General features: G+C 37.7%; 1 protein-coding gene and 1 pseudogene across 1 annotated transcript; both read left to right on the forward strand.

The window, feature by feature from the left end:
• The first annotated feature begins 678 nt into the window (after window positions 1-678).
• Window positions 679-3,718, forward strand: LOC107570889 (polymeric immunoglobulin receptor-like). The gene is made up of 7 exons (XM_016257170.1): window positions 679-718; window positions 886-1,206; window positions 1,854-2,183; window positions 2,711-2,854; window positions 2,946-3,041; window positions 3,245-3,303; window positions 3,407-3,718. The coding sequence occupies exons 1-7, from the start codon at window positions 679-681 to the stop codon at window positions 3,716-3,718; spliced, it is 1,302 nt and encodes a 433-aa protein (XP_016112656.1).
• Window positions 3,719-7,813: 4,095 nt separating this feature from the next.
• Window positions 7,814-20,407, forward strand: part of LOC107570890 (polymeric immunoglobulin receptor-like) — a 26,617-nt pseudogene continuing 14,023 nt past the window's right edge.

The following is a 20,407-nucleotide window of genomic DNA, read 5'->3' on the forward strand; positions in this document are numbered from 1 at the left end:
GCATATATATATATATACATATACATACACACATATATACATATATACACACATATACATATACACATATACACATATATACATATATACACATATATATACACATATACATACACACATATATGTACACACACATACACATACATACACATAAGTCGAGGCGGCATTGGGCCTAGTACCAGATGATGCATCGTATTTATATTTGCGTAGTTGTTCCGCCCCTGGCCCGCATATCACCTATTTTCTTATTTTAGAAACACAATCAGATTTCACACAATTTTTTGTTACAAGGCATTTATTTGTTTATAGAGTTCGGCGGGAGCTCGGGTCAAGCACGTCTTATGCCATTGCCATGCAACCGGAACCCCCCCATTTTTTACAGAGATTTTAACAGAATTATTCTTTTATAATGTGTTCTATCTGCATGTGTCTGTTTTGTCTGAGTTCTTCACGGTTATGTGAGTTGTGTGTGAAATATAGTTTCAGTTCCTTTTCCATTAATCATCTCTCTCTCTCTCTCTCTCTCTCTCAAAGGAAGTGGGTGTCTCTGTCACATTCAACAGTTCATGTTAAACATGTAACCAGGGAAAAACTCAGAACTCATCTGAACACACATCGAGAGCTTCAGAAGAACTGAATCTACTAACAACAGAGAAGATCACTGAATAAGGGAGAAGAATGAAGATCATCTGGACTTTCACTCTGCTGATGATTCCTGGTAAGACTCTGAACTCACAGTAAATCACTAAAACTGCACAAAGTCTTTCACTTCAGCTCATGTTGTTGAAATGGATTTGAAAAACTTTAAAAGCAATTTGAAAGTTAATCTCTGTTCATTCTCATATAAATATATCAGTGTTGTATTAAGATGCTGGTTTGTTGTAGGTGTGCTGAGCTCCATCAGTGTGACAGGATATTCAGGAGGAGGAGTCAGCATCACATGCAAATATGAGAGAAAATATACAGAAAATGCTAAGTATTTTTGTAGAGGACAGTGGTCAGAGTGCACAGACCAAATCAAGACTGAAGAGAAAAACAAATGGGTTCATTCTGAAATATTCTCTCTGTATGACGACACAAGAGCAGCAGTTTTCACTGTGACCATCAGAGATCTGAGTGAACGGGATTCTGGGACGTACCAGTGTGGAGTTGATATTTATGCAAAAGTAGATTCCTACACTGAAGTGAATCTGAATGTTATAACAGGTAACTGAAACCCTCAAACTCACAATGATCTACACAACATCGCAATACTCTGTAATTGATGTGGTTAACATGTGCAACCTATAAGAGATGCCATCAATAGCTTTTTTAATCTCCCAATGTAAGATTTGCATTCACGAAGTTGACTTGCATTCATAAATGGTGCATCAAAGTGACCAGATGTGTTCATTGACTTGTACGTGCTTTTGACAAATTATTTGTGTTTTACAGGTCAACAAATCAGGACGATGACAGGATATTCAGAAGGAAACATCATAATAAACTTTAAATATGAGATGCAACAAAAGAACCTTTTGATAGATGTCTGTAATACTGAAGCACTTCAGTGTTTTACTCTAATAAACACGAACAGAGCAGCAGAATGGAAACATGGCAGTCGATTCTCTGTTTATGATGACAGATCTGAAGGTTTCTTACATGTTTTTATAAGAGACCTGAATGTGAAAGATTCTGGAAAATATAAGATTATAGTTACAGTTTCTGAAGACTACAGTTTCTTCTTGGAGTTTTACCTGGACATTAAGAAGGGTGAGCCATTTTAATTCATGCATGCTTTGCTTTACATGGTAAAAATCATGAATCTATTGTTTAATGTGAACATTGCTGCACTTGATTTGACTCTCAAGCAGCTGCTTGTTGTGAGAAGAGCATCAGTCTATCAGCTGCTGCAGGAGGATCTGCGAACATCAGCTGCAAATACCCACAATCCCACAGTGCTGATGTGAAGTTTGTCTGCAGGAGATCTGAATCTGATCTCTGTGCTGAAGAGACGTCTGTGAAGAAGAGCAGAAGATGGAGCGCTGAGGGACAGATGCAGCTGTATGATGACAGAGAGCAGCAGCTCCTGACGGGAACCATCAGTCATGTGACTCAACAGCATTCAGCTGAATACTGGTGTGGAGTTCAGTCTGATCAAGGACACAAGAGCTTCATCACACGAGTCCTCCTCAGCGTTACAGGTACAGATGACTTTCTCACTGATATTAATCAGAATGTAATTAATAATCACAGCTAGCTTCCATTCAGCATGGTCACTGTACTATGTTGCTTGACTGTGCAAATACATTTTTATTGTGCTCATTTGGCCTCAGTATTACTAATTGTCATTTGCATGTGCAGCAGAAGTGCAGTGTTGAGTATTGCTGTGAGTTTACTTTACCACATTTGTGCTACAGTTAAAACTGCAGTTAAGGAAGCTTGCAGATGAAAATACTGAAATAGTGTCTGTCTTTCACTTGTACTGTTTTGTATTGTTCACTATGTGCTTATTTTACTCATGTGCTTATATCTAAGTTCCTAAAACTCAAATTAACAGCTTGCTGTTGGTTTTGTTTTCTGGGTGTGTGTGCTTCAGCAAACATGAATTCAGGACAGAGGACGTGTGAATGACATCAGTAACAGACACGTTACTGAAACATGTGATGTCAAGATCTGTGCGTTTACATAAAAACAGTTTGTTTGTTTCGCCATGTTATTATTGTTTTAGACACAGATGTTCCAAAAGCAACACCATCATTACTACCTTCATCATCAACACCACCATCATCATCATCATCATCATCATCATCATCGTCTGTTTTCAAAACATCCACATCTAACTTCACATCAGAGTCTCCTAACATGTTAAAAGGTGCCTGTGTGCTAAAATATAAACATATGATCTGATATTCAGCTCAGAGTGATCAGATTGATTGATCTGATTGTTTCTCCTGTGTTTTCAGGCTCTTCTCTGATCATTCCTCTCGTTCTGGTTCTTCTGGTTCTGATCATTGTTATTGTCTTGTTACTATTTCTCTATAAGAAGCATCATTCTCGAGGTAAAGCTCATTTAGATACAGAAACTCCCATTCATACAGAGTTTAAAATGAGGATTTGTTTTTTTCTTCACTATGATTATTTCACCTCCTAATGGCTTCAACTACAGAATACAGAAATTTGACGATGTGTGAAAACATGTCCATTAGACATCAGTGTTGAAATGTGATATAATGTCATTAATTTAAGACTCTTGTTTTATCAGACAGTGATTCATCATCTCAGACTGGAGCAGGAAAACATGAAGTGGTTCGTCCAGTTACTGTATAAAACATTATGTTGATTTTTATTCATAATGAGAATAAATTCTAATGCCTCCATAATGATAATCTTCAGAGCTGTAAATGATTTCTCTGTCTCTCTGCAGGTTTCTCACACTGGTTGCGATTATGAGGAGATTAAATACACTCACAAACAATTACCCAAAACCCCCTCTAATTCATCCAACACTGTTTATGCCACTGCTCAGTTACCCACAAACCCCTCTGTTTCTTCTAGCAGTGTTTACGCTACAGTTCAGAAAGCCACTGGTGACTCTGAGATCTTGATCACATCTGCTGAGGATCTGAATTACGCCGTGGTGAATTTCCACAAGAAAGCGGACTGTCCTGACAGTGTCAGATTGAGGAATAATCAGGACTACAGTGAATACGCTGCTGTCAATCATCTCACTGCCTGACGAGTAACAGCAGAGAATCTCAATGAGCTGAATGTTTTTTTGTTTTGTTTTTTTTGTATTTTTGTTGCTTACAGTCTAGTGCAGGCATATTCAAATGGCGGAAATTTCCAGTGTTCCTTTAGCCATTGGTTTTTGGAAACTGGAAAGAGACCTTTAAGATCTCCAGACGTTTTTGTATCACAAATAAAATTATAGAGGTATCATTTAAGATTGTTCATTGTATTTATCCTAATTGCAAAGTTTTGTAAAGACATTGACTTGAAGTGTGTTTTCTGTAAAGAGGAAACTGAGAGTATTGTCCATTTGTTTTTTGATTGTATTTAAACAAAAATATTTTGGTGTGATTTGGCTTTTCTTTTTTTTTGTTTTCTTTTTTTTGTTTTGTTAAACAAAGTACTAAGATTGAATCACAACTCAAAGAAAATTATGTTTTTGTTTTTTTATGAGCATACTGTTGACTTCAAAATTTGGTATATAATGAATTTACTCATTATTATATATGGAAAATTATTCACCTACAAATGTAAATGCACTGTAAAAATGATACACTATATTTACTAAATAAAATTGTGTCAACAGATTACAAGCAATATTATTAATTAAATTCAACACATAGGCATTCATTAGAATTAATCAAACGAGATGCTTACAAATTAACCATTCACTGTTAACCCTTGCTGTAGAAAAATGGCCAAAATCTGACAGTAACTTACCACTTTCTATAAAAACAGTAATGTACTGTAGAAAACAATGCATTCTAGGTGATATTTGTCATTTTGGAGAAAGCAGCCTACAGGAATATACTGTGAATTAACAGAGCTCAAAGTAGGCACTGATAGGTTGTTCAAAATCACACCCTATATCCTCATTCACTATTCCCTACATTAGTTTACTTGACCGAGTGAATGAAAGGAAGCGAGTGAATTCAGACACTGATGAACACCTGATGGTAACAAGCAGAATCACTGAAGGACAGAGACACAAGAACAGAAAAAAAGAGACACAAGAACAACAACTGACTTCCAGCCTCAGCTTTAAGACCCTTTCACACTGAGTGTTGTGAAGTTTCCGCTACGGAGGTCAGTGTTTGCTTTAGTTGTGCCCTTGAACCTTGACTTTTACCAAAAGACATTTTCTGTCTGCTCTAACTGTGTGTTCAAAAAGAACATTTCTTATGGCAAGACTAAACGTGTCAGATGATATTTGTGTTACAATGATGACAGAGCTAAGGTGCACTCAACTTGATCTCATTTAATCTGATCTCATTTAATGTTTGATTTAACTGCATGGGGTGTTTGCACTGCATGTACATCCACGACTGCAAAGCGTTATGGTTTTTGTTGAGGAGTAACAGAGTTTCACTAATTGTACTTTAACTAAATTTTTCAGTTTTGAAACTCAAGTATCATGTAAATACTCAAAGACATCAACAATCAGCACAGGAAGCTCAACAATGGTAACAGAAGTTTCATGCCGCAATGCATGCTGGGTACAGCATAAAATGAAACTCCCAGCATGCACTGCAGCGTGAATAAATTACGCAGCTGAATGTTCTTACTATTTTCTTTATTTGCATGTATTTTTTGCAGATATTTTTGTTGTGACATTTTCTAGCCTGTTTTGAGATATGGAAAGTTTCTCTTTGTTTCTTTTATTGCTACCATTGTTATGATGTCTATGCTGATTTGTGATATCTGCATGTTTCTCAGTGAAGCAGTATTCTTGTTTATTATAAATTTGTTCATAATTAATTCATTCTAACTGCTTACTGCTGTAACTTTTTGTTGTAGTTTCTCAGTGGCGGTAATTTGATGTTTAACTGTGTTAATAGTGCTGTACATTTGGCACAGAATGAGATTAATGAATCAAAGAACTACATGATGAGCAATAACCAACAACCAGCACTCACTAATCATCTTACTTTCTCTGTTGTTGCTGTAATAAATGCACTTTGAAAGCACATTTTCAATAAAACACAAACATCTGAACCTTTGCTAATTCTCAATAAGAGCTTCTGTAGACGTATGACAGAAATAAAATCAAACTGGTTAGTAATAAGTGTAATAATGTGTAATGCTGGAAGTCAGTTGTAGTTGTGTTTCTGCTCGTCTCTTTTCAGTGTTCTGTTCTTGTTCCTCATCAGTGATTCTGCTTGTTAACAGCAGGTGTTCATCACTAATGCTCAACAATCACTTACATATTCACTTAATCTCACTGCAACCCTTCGCCAGTGTTACTTTTTCTCTTTGTAGTGTGGACACTACATGATTTTCATGTGGGGTTAAAAGGGTTAAATGTGTACGCTAAAAAGACACACCCACACAATTTATGTTAACTAATTTTAATTTTAACTAATGTAATTAATTTTAAGGCAAACAAACTGTAAAACAGTAATACACTGGCAACACTGTTGCCATTAGTTTACTGTAAAGTCAAGTAAAAGCAGCAATGCACTGTGAAACCTACACTGTAAAAAATGATTAAATATATTTGTTTCAAAATATTACAAGCAATATTATTAATTAATTCAACACATTGGAATTAAATAGAATTAATAAAATGAAATGCTAACAATTAACCATTCAAAATGTGTAAAATATCATGAAAAATGTAAGTGAAATTCAAACTAAAATATTGGCTTCATTGGACAGAAAAACAACAACAACAACAATATGCTAATGAATACTATGTTATGCATGCTAGGCCAGTAGTTGGCGATCAAGAAACACCCTGCAAAAACATTATATGCATGCACATGACTTCAACTTTTTCACAAATTCACGTTTTTGTTGATTACATGGAGATGATAAAGGCATTGTGTTCGAAAGCTTGTGCTTTCAAGCCCCCAAAACAGAGTTATTGACGACACCGGATGTTAACAAACAGAATCACTGAAGGAGAAAAATTTAGGAAAAAATAGGTTACCATTACGGTGGTCAGTGTTGGCTTTAGTTGGACTCTTGACCCTTAAGCTTTTTGCACTTTTTTTTGTGTAGCTGAGTTATAGCAGCTAGATAAGCCAACAGAAAATGAGATCAGGTGGTATTACTTATATTCTGACACCATCTGCAAGGACATCTTTTTCCAATGACCCAGGAGCAATCTGGCAATGATCTGTGAATTTTCCAGCATGATAGAGCACAGATAATGGAGCGGCTCAGATATCATTTCAGTTAAATTTTTAACTTGTGACCAGGCAACTCTCTGAATCTTAATCCCATAGAGAACCTGTGGTCACTCCTCAAAAAGCAAGTGGACAAGCAGATAAGATTGTGTAATAAAACAAGCAGTGTAATAAAACATACACTGATTGGCTTCATCACTCTTTCTCCTCTCCACCAATAAGCTGGTGTGTGGTGGGCGTTCTGGTGCACTATGGCTGTCGATGCTGCACACTGGTGGTGATTGAGGAGATTCCCCTGCTTTTGTGTAAAGTGCTTTGAGTACCCAGAAAAGCGCTATATAAATGTAGCAAATTATTATTATTATTATTATTGCAAATAACAAATTATAAGGCAAGAATGAATTGCCATCAGTCAAGATTTGGCCCAGAAGCTGATATCCAGCATCCCAGAGCGAATAGCAAAGGTTATGAAGACGAAGGTGAAACACTGTAAATACTGACTCTTTTTGCATATATTGATTTTATTTTTATTTTTTTGCCAAGTAAAGCATTGATGCTTATCACTCTTTTCCAGTGTACCATACAAACATGATAAATAATCTACAAATCCTGAATCAGCAAACTTTGTGAATCACAAAATTTCTGTCATTGCCAATACTTTAGGCCACGGCCGTACATATCGATTATACTGGCGCACTTTAGTGGAAGATTTAAATAATGCAATTGTGTCATTTGTTATTATATAGAGAACATGAAACATGTATGAGCTCTCAGTGTCAGACACTGTATCTTGCACTAGGTGGCGCTCTTTCAGTGTGATTAATGTGATATTCAGTCAGTGGTGATGCTGGGAGGAGCCAGTAAAGCTGCTCATTACTGATAAAGAGCTGAATAAAGAGGAAGTAACTAAAGCAGACAGAGAGATTCACACAGAGATCATTCAGCATAAAGAAGACTGAACTCAAGTCACGATGAAGATCCTCCTCATCTTCTTCACTTTCTACCTGATCTCAGGTCAGAGCTTTTCTCTTTCATCACTGCAGTAATGATGCTGTTTTCTGTTCATCAGCTTTCTGATCACAGTATTGTAGGGTCCACCCATCGGCTCAACCACAGAATCCAGCTGCGTGTAATGTGTGTAGGTATTTTACTTACACTTCCATAGAGTTTACCTAATTTATTAGGATTTAGTTTCAATTTGATTCTAGCTCTGTGTTTAACCTGACTGTTTCTAATTAGTAACTAATCACAAATATTGGTTATATATTAATTTAGATATTTGTTTAATTTGAATATCACATATTTGCAGTTATTTGTTCATTAGAGACCCAATGTCGTACAGAGTTTCATGCGGCCGGGGTCGTGGATCTCACGATCACAAACTCACCAGTATGATCTCAGTCGGAGGGTGCAAGGTTAACCTATATCATAAAGTCGTCCGCCAACTGCATGCTTGCTTAGAGCAAAAAGTGTAGTTTGTTAGGTCACTTCAATACAACTTGCTAAGTCAGTGATAGACAGAAATCAAAATGTCTCCAAAGACGAGCCTGCTGCTTCATTCATCAACGAGCCTTTAGTTTGTTCTCAGCTAACATCAGTCTCCACATAATCTGCTAGTCAGAAAAGTTCAGAGTAAATAAAATATAACATTTTATTTGACAGGTAAGAATATATCATATCAATTACATAATTAAACAGCGATAATCCAGTTCAGAAATGATAAATGTGACTCTGGAGCACAAAACCAGTCTTAAGTTGCTTAAGTTGGTATGTTTGTAGCAATTACCAAAAATACATTGTATGGGTCAAAATTACCGATTTTTCTTTTATGCCAAAAATCATAAAAGACCACAGAGAGACACGCAGCAGCCTGTGAGTGTTCTGGGTGCAGAGCTCCAGAGAGAAAGTTTTTTTTTGTTTGTTTGTTTTTCTGGTTATAGAATCCCAATGACTCTTTTGCCACTTTCACTTAAATACCCATACCAGAGCAAAGAAATCGAAGTTCTAAAACAGAAGAAGACGTTTTGGTTCGTCAGAATCCCATGACCCAAGGGTCACACCCAGCCAGTGATACCAAACAAGAAAGTCAAAAAAACAATAGATTCACAAGATACATACAGTGTAGTTGTCTACACTGGATGCGGCACGAAAAATTCCCCTCTGTAAACTGATGATTTGTTCTATTTATGACGAACTGACACAAAGTTCAAATGATTTGTAATGGCTGCTTTGTCGAGTCCAGTGTAGACACACAGTCTTAGTGAACTTTCAGTGACTTGAGCCTGGTGGAGGAGAGGGAAAGGGGGTTCAGGATGGGTGAGCAGCTTCCATTTCTGTGAAAGTTCCTCAGTCCGTTTTTGTCTGAAAATCAAGCCAATCTTTCAGCATCAATCTGATTGACAGGTGCAGTGAAAGACATTGACGTGACTGGGTATTCTGGAAGAAGCATTCATGTTGATTCACACGAGTCTTGGTTCAATTCTTCTGCTAAACACATGAGTAAGTTACCTGGGTGGAGAATAATTGTGTTTGATAAGAGACATGAAAAATGGATTGATGAAGGACGATTCACATTGTTTAAAAACAATGAAGACAAACTTATGATCTACATCAGAGATTTAAATCAACATGATGCTGGAAGATACCAGATTAGCGTTGAAGGCAAATGGTCCATCGATATGACTTTGAAAGTGGAAGAAGGTCAGTTATTTTAAGATCAAATTCTTAAGATCAAAAGTGTAGTAAAACAACTGATCATTTCAAAACTTTTAATGTTTGTGAAATCTATTTCTTTAATTTTGTGAATTACAGAAATATGTTGTAAAATGTCGAAGAGAGTAATGGTGAAGATTGGAGAAACTGACACCTTCAGCTATGAATATTCAAACAGTCATATTAATAACTACGAAATCATATTCAAAGAAGGAAGAGACACCATTGACACGATCTACAGCAAAAGGAAGAAAACAGAAAGATTCAGTGTTTCAGATGACAAACATAAAAACATCTTCAGTGTGAGAATCACTGCTGTGACAGCAGATGATGGAGGAGTTTATTTGTGTGGAGTTTGGATCAACAGACACTCGTACAGTTACTCCATTATTACTACAGTTTACCAGTTTATTAATATGTTATGTTATTATAATTCATAATGTAGTGTTGAACAGTTGTTTGGTGAGATGAGGGTCGTTCAGTTCAGTGAATCATGAGACACTTTAACGTTTCCACTGCTGCTGTTGTTTCTTTCGCATGTTTAAAATAGTTTGTCATCTCAGTTTATCTGAGGGTGTGATGAAAACAGGAAATAAAACCCTTGACTGGCACTTCTAGAATATACTGTAAAGTTTCCACTCCACATATAGAGACACAGCAGCTTTTGACAGTTAATAAAGACTCTTTTATAGCAGCTCTTAAAATGTCTCTCATCTTTCCGAATATTTACTGTCTTTGACCTGCTTTAGATTTGTACATGCAAAATACATGTGTTGATGCTGCTTTTTTAGTTCATTCTTGCTCTTGCTATTTTTTTCTGATGTTTTACAGTAGAATCATATTTTATTAATCAAAAAATAAACATTACTTTTTCAAATATTTTCAAACATTAATTAAAAAATAAACAAAATCAAACATTTCTTGCTGTTATTTATTGTTTATTGCTCTTATTTAAAGTTGCAGAATCGGAGAATACTATTTACAAAAAAACATTTATATTATATTTGAATTTTCAATAATTGCCATGGCTTCAACATAGACAATGACTGAATCTAGTTTTCATATTGATGAAATCAACGTTACCAGAGAAACATCCAGAAATACAGTATAAAAGCATGATTATAATTATCATTATGAAAGACGATGAGAATAGTTTATACTTTCTGAAATCTGAATAATAACTTTATGCATTTTATTTTGTATCACCCCCAGAACTGATCTAGATATTCACAGTATATGCAATCAAAAAATATTCATTTGCAGGTTTTTTTTAATGATTTGTTATAATATTCAGAAACTTGAAAATGGCATGTTTGATGCTTTCTGTCACAAATGCTGGAGGTGGTTTTTGTGTTGCATGATGAACAGAACTGTTTTTCCGTCCATCTCAATGCCACAGAAAACTGGTGAAGGTTCAAGGTCTCAGTTTAGTTTGAGTGTGAAGATTAAACAGACTTCTTCAGGAAACCCACAGTGAGACACATGACACTGAAGATGAACATCCATTGTGCAGAAGACAAAGACTAAGAGCTGCTCACTCAGTAATTCACCTCAAAAAATCACTGGAAGTGTTTGTTTCTTATCAAAGAAAACAATAAATCAAAAACAGATCAAAGAAAATCAAAACAATGAGCAGAGAATACTTCATACTAATCATTCTTTAAATGTCACACATTTGTATTGTTAGTACATTTATGTAAATACACTTTAAAGAAGCAACATCTGCAAGATTTACTTTATATTTCACTGTGTTCTCAGATTTTCCATCATTATCTCTCTGGTCAAATTCGAAATATCATAGCATATTTTTGTATGGCAGTAATAGTGAGAGCTATACACTAGTTTGCTTTTCTAAATTCAGTCAGTAAAGTAAAAAAAAAAAAAATTAACCTGGCTACTTTACTAGGATAAAATGGCCTGCTTGTAAATGTCTCCGTGCTTTATGTTTGCAGAGTGTGATTAAGATCATCTACATGAGATGCTCTCCAGCTTGTGGTTTTCTTTTGCTCTATTAATATGTCTCTGGTCAAACCAGAAACCTTCAGCCACCTGCAGGTATGATTAAAAATGAAATGTTTATCTTAGTAGATGGACACAGATTTTCCACTCCATAAAAACATGCTGTCAATTTGTTTAAAGGGGTCATCGGATGCCCATTTTCCACAAGTTGATATGATTCTTTAGGGTCTTAACGAAAAGTCTGTAACATAGTTTGGTTACAATTTCTCAGTGTTAGTGTAAAACAACACCCTTTTTACTCTGTCAAAAACAGCTCTTTTCAGAGCAAGACATTTTGTTGCAAAATACTGTAAAGTTTCCACTCCAAATACAGAGACACACAGTATATTTTTAAAATGCAGCTTTTGACATTCGATTTAATAAAACCTCTTCTATAGCAGCTCTTAAACAGACACAAGTTCAACCAACCTTTATGAGACACATGAATCTGTTCAGAGCTTTTAAAATGTCTGTTTTCTTCTTCTCATCTCTGAGTTTTGATCTTTGCACATTTATAATTCTTAGTATTTGTTGATAAATGTGTTCATGATTGTAATAGTGTCATTATTTTAGCACAGCGAAAACTTCAGCATTAACTTACTGACAGATACTTTTGCTGATGTTGTTTTCAGTTCAGTCTTGTTCTCTTTGTTCTTTTTCATTTTTTTCTGATTTAACATGTGCTGCTCTTCAGGCCTTTTTTTTTTTTTTTGCCTTTAAATTCTTTTGGTCAAACCAAAGACCTTCAGCCCCCTGCTTGTGTGATAAAAACAGGAAATAGTTTTTCAGTACACACCCTTAACAAATTATCCACTCCATAATAAATATGCTGTATGCATATGATGTGTGTAATATATGAAAAAAAAATTAGATCTGCCTCCAAATGGTTTTATTGTAGATATCTGAAATATTTATTAGATGGAAGCTCAAAAGTGTTTTTGCTAACAAGTACAACCAACTGTAGTAATAAATAAGTGTGCATTATAAAATATCGAACCCCTCAGAGGCTTTTGCTCTCAGTTGCACTGGAATTCCTCATGCTGTTGTTCATTAGCCTTGTACTCAGAAGACCCGAGATAATACATCAGTATTTTGAAACGGGAAATCGTTTGAATCGTTTTTGTGTCAGACTGTCAGATGGCACATAACACTTTCAGTTCTTATTTAGATTATAAATATTCAAATATGAAAAAAAGACGCACACACTCGAGGGCCAATGAGGATCAAGCGCAGTTCTGGACTCCTCCCTTTTGTCCTTATATGGCGCTGAGTGCAGCGAGTCTGTTTGAATGTAAAGAAAGTTCGCGGGTAAATCGTCCTATAAATGAACAGACAGATCAACGAGGACAAGATTTCAGTGAGTAATCAGTTACATTTGGATCTGTTCCTCACACAAACCTATTGTATGTCTTCAAAAGAGATCTTAACAAACTCAAACAACATGTGACTAAAATAAATGATGGACTTGACTAATTATACAGTATATACGCATCATTATATTAAACATGTGCTAAGATATTACAGACTCATTTCAAACAATATATCACACTAGATTTTTACATATTCAGAATATATGAAACTGTATGAGCACTATTATGTTGTGAAATTTATTTAAGGATAGTGTGTTTTAAGGACAGAATAAAGACATGAGGACAATAAAGACACTCCATTGTATAGTTTGTGAAAGAATAATGTGAGAGTTTGAGACTCTAAACGCAAAATCACAGTATAATCTATTTCATATTTTTATTTGTGTTCTTGTAAGCTGTGCAGACGACCTCTGTTGCATTTCTCTAGTTGTTAGTGTTTGTGATGTCCTGTTCTCCACTGCATTTATTATAGTTTTGTAGCATACAGTAAACGCACAACCAGCTGTCTTATTGAAACCTCTGGCTCCCTCTAGTGGCACATATGAGGAAATGTTACATTTCTATGACTAGCCTAAACATTACTTGTCTTGGCTTCATTAAAATTAGTTGTATGCACTTGTATTGTGTGGTAGTGGATATAGAACAGACATTTATTTTCTTGTGTTCTGGTTTGATTGATTATAAATGACACTGATTTACTCGCCTCCTGTATGTTCAAAAACAAAGAATGAATCTGGAGGAATTAAACCTTGTCCTAATATTTGATAATTACATAGAGGCATTGTTATAATGCAGATGTTGTTATGCTCAAAGTCAAAGTGAAGAGAAGGAAGCAGAAAAACTTATGTTCATCTGTCATCAGTGATGCTGAAGTTTGTCTGAAAGCTGCTGTCCGTGGTGCTGAATCCACAAATCTACCATATTAATAGTGTTTTTTATGCATAAAGTATCCACAAAAAAAACCCACAAATCTAAATCCAATGAGGTATGGTCTGTTTCCTTATAAATAGATGCTGATGTTTATTGCAGCTAATTTTTTTTTTCCCCCAAGTGCCTTGTTGTAGACTGTATGGAGCACAGTGAATTTATATGCACAGCTGTCCTCTAGTGGGAGATTAAAAAAATGCTCACCCTGATCTGAACTGCTTGAGTGTCATTTGTCCTCATATATAACATGAAGCCTGTATGAGCTCTCAGTGTCAGACACTGTATCCTCCACTAGGTGGCGCTCTTTCTGTGTGATTAATGTGATATTCAGTCAATGGTGATGCTGGGAGGAGCCAGTAAAGCTGCTCATTACTGATAAAGAGCTGAATAAAGAGGAAGTAACTAAAGCAGACAGATGTAGAGACAGAGAGAATCACACAGAGATCATTCAGCATAAAGAAGACTGAACTCAAGTCACGATGAAGATCCTCCTCATCTTCTTCACTTTTTCCCTGATCTCAGGTCAGAGCTTTTCTCTTTCATCACTGCAGTAATGATGCTGTTTTCTGTTCATCAGCTTTCTGATCACAGTATCAATCTGATTGACAGCTGCAGTAAAATATATTGATGTGACTGGATATTCTGGAGGAAGCATTCTTGTTGATTTTGGGGAGTCTTGGTTCAGTGACTCTGTTAAATATATGGCCAAATTACCTGAGTGGAGAAGAATAAAAAATGATAAGAAACATGAACCAACTGAACCAACAGGATGCTGGAAGATACAGGATTGGGGTTTCTGGCACAAGGTCTAAATATATGAATTTAATTGTAACAGAGGGTAAGTTTAATTGAGATCTAAATGAGTATATTTAAATTACTGTTACATTTTAAAGCTTTAATACATACAAATCTTTTGTTTCTACATGAACGATAGATTCGTGTTGTGGGTTATCAAAGACAGTAATTGTGAATCGTGGAGATAATGTCATGATCAGCTGCAACTATTCAGAGAAACATAAAAATGATCCCAACATCATGTTCAAAAAAGAAAAAGCCTCCATGGAGATGATTCACACCACTGAGAGATGGCGAAATAAAAAAAATAAAAATTCTGATGACAGGAAAGAAAACATCTTCAGTGTGAGAATCACTGCTGTGACAGCAGATGATGGAGGAGTTTATTTGTGTGGAGTTTAGATCAACAGACACTCATACAGTTACTCCATCATTAATACTGTTCATCTACATAGTAGTAAGTCTGTAAAAATGCTCAATCTAATATGGAGGAAAAATACAGTCTGTGTTTGCTAAATATTAAATTATATTAAATATTTGTGTTTGATAGATAAATTGAATGTGTATAAAGTGAGCGGCTACTCAGGAGGTCGTCTGATGATCAAGTGTGAACATCCTCAATACGAAAGCAAGCCAAAATACATCTGTAAAGAACCAGACGGATGTTCAGAGAGGAAGAATCCAGGGGCCTCATTTATAAAACAGATTTGATCGTAGAGTGTGCGTACGCAAAAATCTACGGCAATGTTCATATTTATAAAAACAGTCTTTGACGTGGAAAAGTGATTAGCGTCAGGGTCTGAGCAGTCGTACGCACTTTTGTTTGTCCAAATGCTGCAGGTTTTTGGAAATATAAGCCATTCTTGCCGCTTGTAAAATATTTGGACATTGTCAGGTGCTCTCAAGGACATTAATTAGACATTGTTTACAGGGCAGAGATATGAAAATGTTCAGCTGCTCACAATTTCAAGATCATTACAATTTATAGATTTCACATCTAAAAGAGAAGCGTACGCACGTTTTCTGTGCGTACGTTCGTTCTACGAATCACACGTACGCACTTTGAGAAATGATCGTAAAATCAAATTTAGGATTCTTTCTACGCAGTATTTTATAAATGAGGCCCCAGGAGTTCAGGATCAATGGATGGAGAATGGAGATGTTTCTTTATATGACGACACCAGAGCAGTAGTTTTGATGGTGTTTTTTAGAGAGCTGAAAGCTGCAGATGCAGGAACATACAGGTGCGGAGTGAAAGTATCTCAGTATACTGAGAGCTTCACTGAACTTCAGCTGAGCGTCAAACACAGTGAGGAACTGCAAATACTGTACCTTGCATGCATGACGTATCTATTATTACTTTTTATGTAAACCTGTCTTGCTTTGTAGATGCAAAATATCCAAACAGCATGACTGAATCTGCTCATCTTGGTGGAAAAATCAACATCACCTGTCAGATCCCAGAGGAATATAAAGTTCATTTCTGCAAAGAGGAAGATAATCACATCTGCCAGAACATCAGCTCATCTGAAGTGACACAAATGAGTGGTTCATCTGAGAGAAATGAAGAGAGAGTTGTTACAGTGAGCATCAGTAATGTGAGCGTGAGAGACGCTGGAGTTTACTGGTGTGGAGCAGAAACCAGAGACACATATCTGACTTTCATCTCCCTGACCACTAAAATTCAGCTCAACCTCATCAGTGAGTCCATTCAGATGATTTCACTGTAATAAATACAGTCTGTTCAGAATCATGTGTGTTAAATGTCTGTTTGATTGTTTTTTAGTGGCTCCAGTAGTGAGATGTGAAGGAGAATCTGCTGAGATCTTCTGCCCTTATGATTCAATCTATAAATCAAAGCCAAAGTCTCTCTGTAAGGGGAAGTGCTCCACTAGAGACAGAAATCCTCTCAGTGAGACTGTGAGAGAAGAGAAAGAGACCAAGACTGACAGATTGACTCTGAAAGATGACGTCTTCACTGGGACTGTTTTTGTGTCGCATACGCCTGTGCATATTTTGTGAAATGATCCACGACTACCAATATGTACTCCTCCCCTCCCTTACACTTGTTCAAGTGTAAGTAGTCAATAGAGACCATTTCAAACGGTGCAGAGGTCTCAATACTTTGGATAGGAGTCCGGGTTTTCCTGTTAGGTTTTTTTCTCTTCATACAGTGGCACACCTGAGTAATATAGTGTTCCATTTCTTGTCTCATCTTAGGCCAGAAGAAGTGTTCCCTAGCAAGAGCCACCATTCTTTCTGCACCTAAGTGTCCCATTTCCTCAAGTAAGTGCCTGCAGACAAGAGGCTTTAAGGATTCAGGAACGACCAACTGGTTTCTGTCTCTCTTTTGATGATGCCATCTCCATCGATCTGCAGACGGGGCCACTCCCTGAGAAGCTGTCTGACGGCTCCATCCTCTGTCACTTTGTCTTTATGTTTCAAGTACACATGTGTTCTTTTCAGAGCCAGGACTCTACTAATGGCTATGTCTGCATTTTGAGCGACTCTGATGTCTTTTAATACAAGAGGCTGAATTGGTTCTGAGATGTTACACTTCTCTGGCAATGCATCTGCATTACAGGTGATGGCAGAGATCCAATTATCTTCTCCTGTTTGATTTCTCTCCAGAGCTTTCCCAATACATTCAATAGCCTCCTGTTGGCATTTCTCTGTGCATTCTCGCATGATCTCATCAATGGGCTTCGACCTTCGTGATAAGAAATCCGCATCTCGGTTTGCTGTTCCCGGTCTGTATTTTAGTGTGACTCTATGATCTGCCAACTCTGACACCCAGTGGTGTCAGGTTGCGTTAAGCTTCGTCGACTTGGTGACATATGTCAGAGGATTATTATAACTATATACCATAAAGGGAGGCACATGGAACAGATAATTGCGAAATCGTTCCGTTATGGCCCATTTTAGCTCCAGGAATTCAAATTTTCCTGAGTGTAGCTTATAGTTGCGTTCTGCTGCTGTCAATGTCCACGATCCATAAGCTATCACTCTTAGGACACCTTTCTGACGCTGGTACAGAACTGTGCCAAGGCCCTCTTCTGATGCATCTACATGAAGGATGACCGGTTCTTCCAGGTCTGAGTATGCCATCACCGGTGGATTTGTCAGCTGATCTACGATTCTGTTCACTATCTCCTGATGGATCACTGTCCACTGAATTGGGTGGTACAATGGCAGCTGAACAGACTTTCGGCCAGTCCCCTTTTTCTTTTGGCTTTGCTTCAGTTCAGCCTTGGGCTTGGCTAAGAGTTCATAAAGGGGTATAGCCACCCTAGAGAAGTCTGGTATATAAGTTCTGTAATAACTGAGGAAACCCATCAGCTTTCTCACCCCTCGCACAGTGGTTGGAGACTCGTGATTCAGTTCTTGGACTGCTTCCACCTCTTTGGGATTCATTTTGTATCCCTCAGCAGAGACTGCCCGACCAACATAGCAGACTTCACCTTTGAAGAAATCACATTTCTTTGGCCTTAGTTTTATTCCACACTCTCTTTGCCATTGTCTCACATTCTGGACATGCTGTTCAAAGCTGGGGCTAAACACCAAGATATACAAATCATCCAAATATGGGAAACATATTTCTCAGATCTCTGAGGTCTCCCAGACATCCCTCTATGTAGGGTTGAAAAGAAAGATAATGCTGGGGCATTATTCAGCCCAACCGGGATCCTCACCCATTCATACAAAACCCAGGGCATGATGAATGCGGTGCAGGGTCTGCTTTTCTCTCTCATTAAGCCCTGATGGTAAGCCTTCCCCTGATCCAACACCGTGAACTAGGAGTTACCTCCCAAGTTTTCAAGGATCTCCTGGATCCTCGGAATTGGATGACAGTCAGGCAGCGTTTTCCTGTTTAACAAGCTGTAGTCTATACATAGACGAAGACTCCCATCTCTGTTCCTGATGCATACGACAGGTGAGGAATATGAAGAACAGGACTTCTGGATCCAACCACGGTTGAGTAGATCCTGAATGTGTGTCTTCACTTCTTGGTAGAGATGCCTAGAAATTGCATTGTATGTGTTCTGTACAGGTACATTGTCTTTTAACTGTATGTCCATCTCCAAATCTCTAATCCATCCTGCATCCCAATAATCCTTTGCAAAGACATCACATTCCCCTCTGAGCATCTGATGTACCTTTTCTCGCTGGTCATCTGGCAAATGTCTCAGATCCACAGGTGAATCCCAGGGCTCAGCTTGTGGCCCATGACAGGGCTGCTGCACGGGTGAAGTGACACTGTTGTCTGACATCCTTGAGCTCTGATCCTCAGTAGGCTTTGTCTGCAGTGGGTAGACAGCATCCACATTGTGCAACCAGCCATGTGTAGTGCGACTGCCCAGTGTGATATCATTATCTGTTACGTTTTCCACAGAGACCTCTATTTTACCCTCATCATCTGCAGCTAGATAGATTAACTGTTCTCTGACCACTAGGCCTGTTGGCCAGGGTGCTTCACAGTTCGGTTCCAACACTACCGGTGACGCACTTAGCACCCTCTTATTCAGCCAACTGCAATGCACTGCATCACTATGTTCTTGGGTATGGTCACTGGTTGCCTGCCTACCCTGACTGTGTGGGGTTGAGCTTCAGGCTTCTGTTTCTTTAAAACAGATAGAACAGCCCTTGCAATTTTGCGTCCTCAGCAATCTTGCAATTGCTGAGCACAGCCTCTTTACCATGTAACCCGAGCGTGTGCAGTGTCCAGATGGATCATTTGTCAGTGCTAATTCTTCAACCACATTGAACCCGATTATAGGCCGATCAATGTCACTGCTGGCAACCAGGATCGGAACCAGCATAGGTTTGTCACTCATCTCAGCTACCGCATCCTTGTACAAGGTGAATTCAATCTCCATCCACCCTTCATATGGAATATATGTTCCATTTGCAGCTGAGAGTTCCAACGCTCCTTCTTCAAGCAACTCCTTCACTGGTCGCACCTCAATGTCTGGCAGGTACTCCTTTTTCCAGTTTGTTTCTACTATTGATACCTGTGAACCCATGTCCCACAGTATTGTAGTGTCAATTCCTGCCAAAGAGGCTCGAACTAGACACATTCTCCCTACCAGCTTGGCTGTCTGTCGCTGCTTGCTAGTGAGTGGAGTATTTGCGCTGAACATATCAGCTTTTTCCATGTCTTCTGTATGATCAATTTTGTTTGTGCTGACTGAGGCATTTTTCTTCCGACAACCCTAAGCCCAATGTTCGGTGCTACCACACTTATAACAGTGATCACACCTTCCCTCAGCCTTAGACAACTGACACATCTGACACGGTTTACTGTTTGGGGTCTTTGGCTGTGGTCTGTATTTCCTGCCTGGCTGTTCACTCATTCTCATTGGTTGAGGAATGAATGGCGAAATTCTGAATGGCCTCGCATATAGCTTTATTGCCCTGATCAACCTTTTCCATCAGTGTGTCACGTTTGTTCGTACTGTCTGGTATGTGTGCTTAGAGCTCTTTATCCACATCTTCATTTTCCTCACTAATCATGGCAACTCTGTTCATTCTTGCTTTTGATGTAGATGACAACTTATTCTTTCTTTCTGTCTCCAGATTGTATGCCATCGTCACTTTCTCCAGAAGAACCTCATCCTTGACTTCCGGATCTTGTAAGTATGGCTTCACATCCGCACGGATGGTGTCGTCATGGAGACCAGTGAGTACTGTTTGAAGGAACTCATTTTGAATTAGTTCTGCACTGTACTTCAATCCAGATTTAACTCTTTCTGAAGCGAGGAC

Source organism: Sinocyclocheilus grahami, unplaced genomic scaffold (genome assembly GCF_001515645.1).
Source record: "Sinocyclocheilus grahami isolate Dianchi unplaced genomic scaffold, SAMN03320097.WGS_v1.1 scaffold1520.1, whole genome shotgun sequence".
Taxonomy (NCBI): domain Eukaryota; kingdom Metazoa; phylum Chordata; class Actinopteri; order Cypriniformes; family Cyprinidae; genus Sinocyclocheilus; species Sinocyclocheilus grahami.